At 39.1% G+C, this 11,815-nt stretch overlaps 1 protein-coding gene across 3 annotated transcripts in view; it reads right to left on the bottom strand.

Moving 5' to 3' along the window:
* Positions 1–605: 605 nt before the first annotated feature.
* LOC121648971 (dematin-like) overlaps positions 606–11,815 on the bottom strand; it is a 53,329-nt gene continuing 42,119 nt past the window's right edge. For all 3 annotated transcript variants that reach the window (XM_041999494.1, XM_041999496.1, XM_041999495.1), the window contains exons 16-17: positions 5,678–5,758; positions 606–4,712 (exon numbers count right to left, since the gene is read on the bottom strand). In XM_041999494.1, coding sequence (XP_041855428.1) covers positions 4,599–4,712; positions 5,678–5,758 — 195 coding nt within the window. In that variant the 3' untranslated portion in view covers positions 606–4,598. The remainder of the gene's footprint in view (positions 4,713–5,677; positions 5,759–11,815) is intronic.

Below are 11,815 nucleotides of genomic sequence, written 5' to 3'. Positions count from 1 at the left end.
GGAGTCGGATCAGGGTTCTAATGGTTTGAAGTCGGATCCGGGTTATGATGGTTCGGGGTCGGATCAGGGTTCTGTGATGGTTCAAGGTCGGATCAGGGTTCTGATGGTATGGGGTTGGATCAGGGTTCTGATGGTATGGAGTCGGATCAGGGTTCTGATGGTTTGGAGTCGGATCAGGGTTCTGATGGTTTGGAGTCGGACCTATTCCAGGGATGTTCATGTACTTCTGGACTGACCTGCCTGCAGTTCTGACCTGAAACAACCATGGCCCTGGACTGTTGGACTCCTGAAGATGTATTTGCAGGAAAAAATAAACTCTTCATCACTTCTTATTCTCAATGTCAGAACATTTTTTAAGTTCATCATCATCATCTTCAAAGTGATTCATAGCAGCTGCTAAAATACTCTAAATGGATGTGATGGATGTTTTAAATTAGCTTAAATCTACTTCTTTCCTTTGTGATTGAAAGTGAAATAAAGTAAAATGTGTGTAAGTAAATAAAAATAAAATATATAGCTTTAAAAGATTTAGAATGAAGCCAACATACATTTTCCTTCTGTTATTTCTCATGAATACTTTGAAGAACAGAAATTTTAACACAGCGTCCTGAAAGCAAATAGAAATGCTCTTTATTGTAACTCCTGGTTCATCACTCACATCACCATTCATCTGTTACAGCAGCTGCATCCAGATATGAAAACAACAACAGTAAATACCATAATATCATTCAGTGTTCATGTATGTACAGCAGCAGGACGACTTCGCTGAGTCATCGTCGACGACTCCGACCTCTGAGATACGGCAACTTATCAACCACTTTAACTGGGAATCTCAATCATTTGTCCATCACTCACTGACTTAATACTTCTATAAACACGAGCTGGAGAAAGTAGTTAAGGATGGGAATTATCTTTCATTTTTATTTAATGGGATCATTGTGGGATCATTTTGGCCTTTATCAGGTGACAACCAGAATAAACCTGATGCTAATTTGATTTAAAATCAGTCAGAAGGTTCATGTGTTGCACTTCATTTTGTTGCAGAAAGTTGATGGAAAAATAAATATACGTAGAAAATGTATACGCCAGAATTTCAGATCAACTGTATAAATGTAATAATTGTATTCAGGTGCCTTTGTGGATCAGGTCTGAAAATATTTGACCAGTTTGATAAAAGCTTGTTTATATCTGAATCATGAAAGTGTAACAGCCAGCGAAGTTTATATGAAGACTGCTCACAGCATAAACGGATCAGAGGCGTCGACAAGCGTTAAAGTCATCCTGCGTGTTAAAACAACTCAATAAAAACAGAAGAAAACACCTCAAAATGTACAAAAAGAGAAACATGGAACAATCTTTGTGTCATCATGGTGTCAGTCACAGCAACTCACAACCGGTTTCTAACTACACAAACCAAATCACAACAAAGCCTGAACCCTCTCAGTATCAGTAAACAGCTTCAGAATCATTCCTAAAAGAAATAAAACATAAAGAAAAAATAAAACAGGAACTCATCTCAATGTAAAGTGGCCAATGCTTGCTCACTCTGACACATCTCCATCCAGTTTCTGCTCTTTTTGTTTTGTTTTAGCAGTCTCGTCGTTCTAGAGATGCAGGAAGCTGCAAAGCAAACGTGACGCAGGGCTGAAAAGTGACGGTGAGTTTCATCAGAGTTAAAATCTCAGGCAAGTCCGAGCTGCTGAAAACACTGATTTAAAGGTGCGTTCAGTAAATCACAGGAAGGATCACGAACTGGTGAGAACAGACTGCAAGCCTCTAAAAGGAGTAAAGCTCAGAGACATAGAGATGTTTTACCGCTTTGAAAATGAACTGCGTGCATTTAGCAGGTAGCGCTGCTGTTTTTAGACTTGATAGAGCTTCAACTGACTTGAATGATCCACTTTTCGCCTTATAAAAACACGTGAGGACGTAATTAGCCAACGCTCAGTCACATCCACAGCATGCTAATTTGTAAAAGCACAAATTTAAAAACTCTCTACAATAAGAAAAAGCTTAAATCATGAAATATTTTACATCTATTTTTATAAAGTTAATGAAGTAAGGCTGGAAATAACCTGGGAAACTTGGCTGGATGTGCTCACTGACGAGGCTAGCTATTATTAGCAATACAAAGTAGGAACAAAGCTTTATGTTGTCACTTATGATTATGATTTCAGAGCTGTTGAGCTTTTGGTGTTCTAACCGTCCTCTTAGCATGGCTTCACCTGCTAGCTTTGTTCATTTTTGTTGCAAACACACCATTATTAGCTTTTTTCACTCAGAGATGAGCCAGGCTTTTATTAGCTCAAGCTGAAATCAGAGCACCTTCTGGAGGATTCTTCAGCAAACGGTCTGATTTCACATCCAATCTGTTGATCTGCTCCGAGTTACCAGAGGGAAAAAATGAACTGGAATTCCCACTGACTAACCTAACCTCCCCAGCCACATCCTCAGAATCCAACATGGCTGCCCCATGCAAACATGAATAAAACAAAACTAAATAAATACTGGTGAGCTGCAGTAATAAACTATTTAAAAGCATTTCTGTTCATTTGCATCTCATTAAATGTGTTTGTGTGATGCATGTTGATGCTTGTAATGTTTATAATGTTTAGCCTGGACAGTGAGCTAATCCTTGTGTTTGATGTGATTCCCAGGTCTCGGAAATCTCGACAGAAATGACATGTAGGTTTTGGTTTGAAATGTTTACACTCAGTATATTTTGAAATTGAAAGGGTTTTTGCAGTTTCCCCATATTTCATGAAATTTCAAAAAAGAGGCCTAGTTATTAGTTTATAAGTTGCTCAAAGGTCTGAGGTGAGACTTTGCTGAGTAACCGGTTTCACATGAAAACAAATCAGCAGTTTACTCTTCAGAGGTTAGCAATCATCTCTCTGGTTTATAGCCAAACTCTCTGCATCAGTCTGGCTTGTTGATGAATACAATTTTATAATATATCACCACTGAATCCGGTTCAGTCACGACTCAACACCTGGTTTTTATTTATTTATAGATGAATTAAGGTGTTAAATAAGTTTAATAATGTTATGTTTTGTTGTGCAGAATGAGATTTAACCTGTTAATCAGATACAATGCTGGTGAGTAATATTTATATTTAACTATGGGTGCTGATGTCTTTACACATATACTTAAGTGTTAACGACAAAATCAGTTCAAGGTAAAGTGAAAAATATCCAGTGATTTTCCATCATTCTTCTGTCGTCAAAAATCTCAGAAAAGATCATTTTCTTCTCAACATTCATGTTCTGCTAAAGAATTTTAAACTTTCCTTTAGATATAGTTCATAACAAACATGCCACTTGTCTGCAGAGGTTAAAAAATAGCTGCACATCATTTGGTCACGAAGCAACTCTAACCGACACTGAACGTCTACAACGTGCTGATTGGAGGAACGGAGCTGCATGGAGGCAGAGTTCAGCCTCGTGTCTGAGCTCGGCTTTCATCACTGCTCTTCTACACTGCAAATATCTCTCAGAGGTGTGTGTTTCTGTGTGTCTGTGTGTGCGGCAGTGGCTTTTGCTGAATTAGAGAGAAAAACAAGGAGCAGACAGTTTGACTGCAGCTCAGACTGAAGCTGAGCTGGTTTTGGTACCACCGAGGTTTTACATGTGGAGCGTATAAACTACCCAGCGAGTCTTATTAAACCAGTTATGTGCTTTCTAATCCTGCTTTCATCCCAGAAATAGCATCTTTCACTATTTTTTAAGAACAAAGCACCCTCTGTGAAAATGAACTTGTGCATGAGGGCCAAATGTAGCCCAGATTAGACTCAAACATGTCTGCTATCTCGGTGCTTACATCTGGACGAATAATGATAGAAAAGAACGAGGCTTATTTCCCCTGGACTCCCACAGTTTGCTCTTTTTTTTTTTTTTTACCATTCAGATGTGTTTAAAGTCAGTTATTGATTTCAGTTTGATTAAAAAAAATCAGCTCTGTTAGTTAAATCTATTCCAACATTCAGCCTGTTTGTAAACTATAGTGAAAAGCAGTTAGCACATAGCATTAGCATCAGCCTGCATAACTACCATCAAACTGCCTCCTTGTTCTTCCCTTCAGTGCAGGGAAAGAAACACTGTCACTATGACATCATAGCTGGCTAAGCCAATAGGAGCGCTCTGTCTAAGAGGCTGCTCACTGGTTTAGTCTGAAAACTGACTCAAAGCCAGCAGGAATGTATTTTTAACTGAGGCTCAGAAAGGATTCAGAGGGTTTCTGGATGAAAATGCTGTTTAGATGATGTGTGGAAAGTATCAGCTCACCCTGCTGCTTCTCTGTCAACCTTTATGTTTCACTTTGTCAACTTCTTGCCTGCAGACTTATTATTTGTGCTTGCTCGGTAGGGTTGTGGTTCATGACTGAAGCATGGCGTTAAACAGGTGTCGTTAATGTGTGCAGCAGAGCTCTAAAAACCATCCATGTTTCTCTGCAAACCCAAAGCCGCCTGACGTCTACAAACTGAAGTGTCGATGGCGGTGTGTCCGTGTTGGCTGATGATAATGTTTGCAGTCCGTTTGGCTTCCAGCCTGCTGATCTGGGACGAGCAGGGGATCGTGGAACATGCAGTTCTGGTGGTGTCAGAAGAGACAGACCCTCTTCTTCAGGTCATTCCTCTTCCATAAAGAGAGACGATCAAAGTCCTCGACGGACATCCCAAAAACACTGAAGAACTCCTCTTGAGAGAGGTGTCTCTGCAGGACGGGAGACATACACAGAGACAGAAAAACCATTAACCTCTTCATCAGAGATCTACCTGTAGAGGGGGCAGTATAACATCTGTACAGTCCAGCAGATGTTTGCAGACAAGCAGCAATGCTAACATGTAGCATAGCAACATGACAGGAGAAACTCAGCTAAAAGACTCCACCAAGCATCGGCATCCAAACCAAACACAGTTCAAAGCCCAGCAGCTATATGAGAAAACATGAGAACACTGAGCACAAATTACTGATATCTAGTGGTAAAAACATGTAGTGAATGTACAGTGGCTGTCAAGGGCCAAAATCCTTTCAGACGTAAAGAAGTTTTCATGTGTGAGTGAATCCAGTGGCCTCAGGTGCAGCGGTGACTGAACTACGGGTAACTACTTCAACCTTATGTACATGTGTACTGTCTTCTTCTATGGTCTTACTGTTACTTATATAAACAAATCCAAGTTTTAGTTTTCACTAAATTAACTAGATTAAAAGTAAAATAATCACAGTAAGCAGTAAAAAAGTAGAAAAGAAAAAAACATCCAGTTCAGAAATATGTTGATTTTCTGTATCTCAAGTGTCTTTTACCAAATTCTTCCTCCCATTCTGGATGGAAATTGTAGGCTTTTGCTTTTTTTCGTAGGGCCTCTGCACGCTCTCACCGGGGTGCCTTATTTTGATATTTGTGACAGTAAATGTTACGGCACTCTTCTCTTATCTCATTGGTCACTTTAGTGCAGCGCGACACTGAAAAAATACGAACTGGATTAAAGAAAAGGTGCTTGCAACACTGAGCATTAATCAGGGAGACATGATGTGTTTCTAAATGAATTTCTCTTTTTTTTTTCAAAGAGCTACAGGGAAAGATTGCGAAGGTTGGCGACCAGTAATCTACAGTATTTACAGTGATGGAAGCAGATTTGTTTCTGAGGGTGTGATGAAGCAGTTTTATTACATCTTACCTCCAGTCTGGTCCGGTCCACACCGGGAGGGAGTTTACTGCGTCCTCTGTGAGTCACCACCAGCATCTCATAGGGGAAAATCTGAAGATACAAACCAGATCAAACACAGCAGCCATCTTTTCTTTCTCGTTCCTGTCAGATAATTCATCTGATTCTTCCAAATTACTAATTCTGTTATATGCCAGTATAAACCAGTCTGTAGCAGCTTTTAATTCCAGTATAAACCAGTCTGTAACAGCTTTTAATCCCAGTATAAACCAGTCTGTAACAGCTTTTAATCCCAGTATAAACCAGTCTGTAGCAGCTTTTTAATCCCAGTATAAACCAGTCTGTAGCAGCTTTTAATCCCAGTATAAACCAGTCTGTAGTAGCTTTAAATCCCAGTATAAACCAGTCTGTAGCAGCTTTTAATCCCAGTATAAACCAGTGTGTAGCAGCTTTTAATCCCAGTATAAACCAGTCTGTAGCAGCTTTTAATCCCAGTATAAACAAGTGTGTAGCAGCTTTTAATCCCAGTATAAACCAGTCTGTAGCAGCTTTTAATCCCAGTATAAACCAGTCTGTAGCAGCTTTTAATCCCAGTATAAACCAGTCTGTAGTAGCTTTTAATCCCAGTATAAACCAGTGTGTAACAGCTTTTAATCCCAGTATAAACCAGTCTGTAGTAGCTTTTAATCCCAGTATAAACCAGTCTGTAGCAGCTTTTAATCCCAGTATAAACCAGTCTGTAGCAGCTTTTAATCCCAGTATAAACCAGTCTGTAGCACCTTTTAATCCCAGTATAAACCAGTCTGTAGCAGCTTTTAATCCCAGTATAAACCAGTGTGTAGCAGCTTTTTAATCCCAGTATAAACCAGTCTGTAGCAGCTTTTAATCCCAGTATAAACCAGTCTGTAGTAGCTTTAAATCCCAGTATAAACCAGTCTGTAGCAGCTTTTAATCCCAGTATAAACCAGTGTGTAGCAGCTTTTAATCCCAGTATAAACCAGTCTGTAGCAGCTTTTAATCCCAGTATAAACAAGTGTGTAGCAGCTTTTAATCCCAGTATAAACCAGTCTGTAGCAGCTTTTAATCCCAGTATAAACCAGTCTGTAGCAGCTTTTAATCCCAGTATAAACCAGTCTGTAGTAGCTTTTAATCCCAGTATAAACCAGTGTGTAGCAGCTTTTAATCCCAGTATAAACCAGTCTGTAGCAGCTTTTAATCCCAGTATAAACCAGTCTGTAGCAGCTTTTAATCCCAGTATAAACCAGTCTGTAGCACCTTTTAATCCCAGTATAAACCAGTCTGTAGCAGCTTTTAATCCCAGTATAAACCAGTGTGTAGCAGCTTTTAATCCCAGTATAAACCAGTGCGTAACAGCTTTTAATCCCAGTATAAACCAGTGTGTAGCAGCTTTTAATCCCAGTATAAACCAGTCTGTAGCACCTTTTAATCCCAGTATAAACCAGTCTGTAGTAGCTTTTAATCCCAGTATAAACCAGTCTGTAACAGCTTTTAATCCCAGTATAAACCAGTCTGTAACAGCTTTTAATCCCAGTATAAACCAGTCTGTAACACCTTTTAATCCCAGTATAAACCAGTCTGTAGTAGCTTTGAATCCCAGTATAAACCAGTGTGTAGCAGCTTTTCATCCCAGTATAAACCAGTCTGTAACAGCTTTTAATCCCAGTATAAACCAGTCTGTAGTAGCTTTTAATCCCAGTATAAACCAGTCTGTAGCAGCTTTTAATCCCAGTATAAACCAGTGTGTAGCAGCTTTTAATCCCAGTATAAACCAGTCTGTAGCAGCTTTTAATCCCAGTATAAACCAATCTGTAGCAGCTTTTAATCCCAGTATAAACCAGTGTGTAACAGCTTTTATTCCCAGTATAAACCAGTCTGGAACAGCTTTTAATCCCAGTATAAACCAGTCTGTAGCAGCTTTTAATCCCAGTATAAACCAGTCTGTAGCAGCTTTTAATCCCAGTATAAACCAGTGTGTAGCAGCTTTTAATCCCAGTATAAACCAGTCTGTAGCAGCTTTTATTCCCAGTATAAACCAGTCTGGAACAGCTTTTAATCCCAGTATAAACCAGTCTGTAACAGCTTTTAATCCCAGTATAAACCAGTCTGTAGCAGCTTTTAATCCCAGTATAAACCAGTCTGTAACAGCTTTTAATCCCAGTATAAACCAGTCTGTAGCAGCTTTTAATCCCAGTATAAACCAGTGTGTAGCAGCTTTTAATCCCAGTATAAACCAGTCTGTATAAGCTTTTAATCCCAGTATAAACCAGTCTGTAGCAGCTTTTAATCCCAGTATAAACCAGCGTGTAGCAGCTTTTAATCCCAGTATAAACCAGTCTGTAGTAGCTTTTAATCCCAGTATAAACCAGTCTGTAGCAGCTTTTAATCCCAGTATAAACCAGTCTGTAACAGCTTTGAATCCCAGTATAAACCAGTCTGTAACAGCTTTTAATCCCAGTATAAACCAGTCTGTAGCAGCTTTTAATCCCAGTATAAACCAGTGTGTAGCAGCTTTTTAATCCCAGTATAAACCAGTCTGTAGCAGCTTTTAATCCCAGTATAAACCAGTCTGTAGTAGCTTTAAATCCCAGTATAAACCAGTCTGTAGCAGCTTTTAATCCCAGTATAAACCAGTGTGTAGCAGCTTTTAATCCCAGTATAAACCAGTCTGTAGCAGCTTTTAATCCCAGTATAAACAAGTGTGTAGCAGCTTTTAATCCCAGTATAAACCAGTCTGTAGCAGCTTTTAATCCCAGTATAAACCAGTCTGTAGCAGCTTTTAATCCCAGTATAAACCAGTCTGTAGTAGCTTTTAATCCCAGTATAAACCAGTGTGTAGCAGCTTTTAATCCCAGTATAAACCAGTCTGTAGCAGCTTTTAATCCCAGTATAAACCAGTCTGTAGCAGCTTTTAATCCCAGTATAAACCAGTCTGTAGCACCTTTTAATCCCAGTATAAACCAGTCTGTAGCAGCTTTTAATCCCAGTATAAACCAGTGTGTAGCAGCTTTTAATCCCAGTATAAACCAGTGCGTAACAGCTTTTAATCCCAGTATAAACCAGTGTGTAGCAGCTTTTAATCCCAGTATAAACCAGTCTGTAGCACCTTTTAATCCCAGTATAAACCAGTCTGTAGTAGCTTTTAATCCCAGTATAAACCAGTCTGTAACAGCTTTTAATCCCAGTATAAACCAGTCTGTAACAGCTTTTAATCCCAGTATAAACCAGTCTGTAACACCTTTTAATCCCAGTATAAACCAGTCTGTAGTAGCTTTGAATCCCAGTATAAACCAGTGTGTAGCAGCTTTTCATCCCAGTATAAACCAGTGTGTAACAGCTTTTAATCCCAGTATAAACCAGTCTGTAGTAGCTTTTAATCCCAGTATAAACCAGTCTGTAGCAGCTTTTAATCCCAGTATAAACCAGTGTGTAGCAGCTTTTAATCCCAGTATAAACCAGTCTGTAGCAGCTTTTAATCCCAGTATAAACCAATCTGTAGCAGCTTTTAATCCCAGTATAAACCAGTGTGTAACAGCTTTTATTCCCAGTATAAACCAGTCTGTAACAGCTTTTAATCCCAGTATAAACCAGTCTGTAGCAGCTTTTAATCCCAGTATAAACCAGTCTGTAGCAGCTTTTAATCCCAGTATAAACCAGTGTGTAGCAGCTTTTAATCCCAGTATAAACCAGTCTGTAGCAGCTTTTATTCCCAGTATAAACCAGTCTGGAACAGCTTTTAATCCCAGTATAAACCAGTCTGTAGCAGCTTTTAATCCCAGTATAAACCAGTCTGTAGCAGCTTTTAATCCCAGTATAAACCAGTCTGTAACAGCTTTTAATCCCAGTATAAACCAGTCTGTAGCAGCTTTTAATCCCAGTATAAACCAGTGTGTAGCAGCTTTTAATCCCAGTATAAACCAGTCTGTATAAGCTTTTAATCCCAGTATAAACCAGTCTGTAGCAGCTTTTAATCCCAGTATAAACCAGCGTGTAGCAGCTTTTAATCCCAGTATAAACCAGTCTGTAGTAGCTTTTAATCCCAGTATAAACCAGTCTGTAGCAGCTTTTAATCCCAGTATAAACCAGTCTGTAACAGCTTTGAATCCCAGTATAAACCAGTCTGTAACAGCTTTTAATCCCAGTATAAACCAGTCTGTAGCAGCTTTTAATCCCAGTATAAACCAGTCTGTAACAGCTTTTAATCCCAGTATAAACCAGTCTGTAACAGCTTTTAATCCCAGTATAAACCAGTCTGTAGCACCTTTTAATCCCAGTATAAACCAGTCTGTAGCAGCTTTTAATCCCAGTATAAACCAGTGTGTAGCAGCTTTTAATCCCAGTATAAACCAGTGCGTAACAGCTTTTAATCCCAGTATAAACCAGTGTGTAGCAGCTTTTAATCCCAGTATAAACCAGTCTGTAGCACCTTTTAATCCCAGTATAAACCAGTCTGTAGTAGCTTTTAATCCCAGTATAAACCAGTCTGTAACAGCTTTTAATCCCAGTATAAACCAGTCTGTAACAGCTTTTAATCCCAGTATAAACCAGTCTGTAACACCTTTTAATCCCAGTATAAACCAGTCTGTAGTAGCTTTGAATCCCAGTATAAACCAGTGTGTAGCAGCTTTTCATCCCAGTATAAACCAGTGTGTAACAGCTTTTAATCCCAGTATAAACCAGTCTGTAGTAGCTTTTAATCCCAGTATAAACCAGTCTGTAGCAGCTTTTAATCCCAGTATAAACCAGTGTGTAGCAGCTTTTAATCCCAGTATAAACCAGTCTGTAGCAGCTTTTAATCCCAGTATAAACCAATCTGTAGCAGCTTTTAATCCCAGTATAAACCAGTGTGTAACAGCTTTTATTCCCAGTATAAACCAGTCTGGAACAGCTTTTAATCCCAGTATAAACCAGTCTGTAGCAGCTTTTAATCCCAGTATAAACCAGTCTGTAGCAGCTTTTAATCCCAGTATAAACCAGTGTGTAGCAGCTTTTAATCCCAGTATAAACCAGTCTGTAGCAGCTTTTATTCCCAGTATAAACCAGTCTGGAACAGCTTTTAATCCCAGTATAAACCAGTCTGTAACAGCTTTTAATCCCAGTATAAACCAGTCTGTAGCAGCTTTTAATCCCAGTATAAACCAGTCTGTAACAGCTTTTAATCCCAGTATAAACCAGTCTGTAGCAGCTTTTAATCCCAGTATAAACCAGTGTGTAGCAGCTTTTAATCCCAGTATAAACCAGTCTGTATAAGCTTTTAATCCCAGTATAAACCAGTCTGTAGCAGCTTTTAATCCCAGTATAAACCAGCGTGTAGCAGCTTTTAATCCCAGTATAAACCAGTCTGTAGCAGCCTTTAATCCCAGTATAAACCAGTCTGTAGTAGCTTTTAATCCCAGTATAAACCAGTCTGTAGCAGCTTTTAATCCCAGTATAAACCAGTCTGTAACAGCTTTGAATCCCAGTATAAACCAGTCTGTAACAGCTTTTAATCCCAGTATAAACCAGTCTGTAGCAGCTTTTAATCCCAGTATAAACCAGTCTGTAACAGCTTTTAATCCCAGTATAAACCAGTCTGTAACAGCTTTTAATCCCAGTATAAACCAGTCTGTAGCACCTTTTAATCCCAGTATAAACCAGTCTGTAACAGCTTTTAATCCCAGTATAAACCAGTCTGTAACAGCTTTTAATCCCAGTATAAACCAGTCTGTAGCAGCTTTTAATCCCAGTATAAACCAGTCTGTAACAGCTTTGAATCCCAGTATAAACCAGTCTGTAGCACCTTTTAATCCCAGTATAAACCAGTCTGTAGCACCTTTTAATCCCAGTATAAACCAGTGTGTAGCAGCTTTTAATCCCAGTATAAACCAGTCTGTAACAGCTTTGAATCCCAGTATAAACCAGTCTGTAGCACCTTTTAATCCCAGTATAAACCAGTCTGTAGCACCTTTTAATCCCAGTATAAACCAGTGTGTAGCACCTTTTAATCCCAGTATAAACCAGTGTGTAGCACCTTTTAATCCCAGTATAAACCAGTCTGTAGCACCTTTTAATCCCAGTATAAACCAGTGTGTAGCAGCTTTTAATCCCAGTATAAACCAGTCTGTAGCAGCTTTTAATCCCAGTATAAACCAG

The sequence above is a fragment of the Melanotaenia boesemani genome, chromosome 11, assembly GCF_017639745.1.
Source record: "Melanotaenia boesemani isolate fMelBoe1 chromosome 11, fMelBoe1.pri, whole genome shotgun sequence".
Taxonomy (NCBI): Eukaryota; Metazoa; Chordata; class Actinopteri; order Atheriniformes; family Melanotaeniidae; genus Melanotaenia; species Melanotaenia boesemani.
The sequence above is the reverse complement of the archived record's forward strand: the minus strand, read 5'-3'. Positions and strand labels throughout refer to the sequence as shown.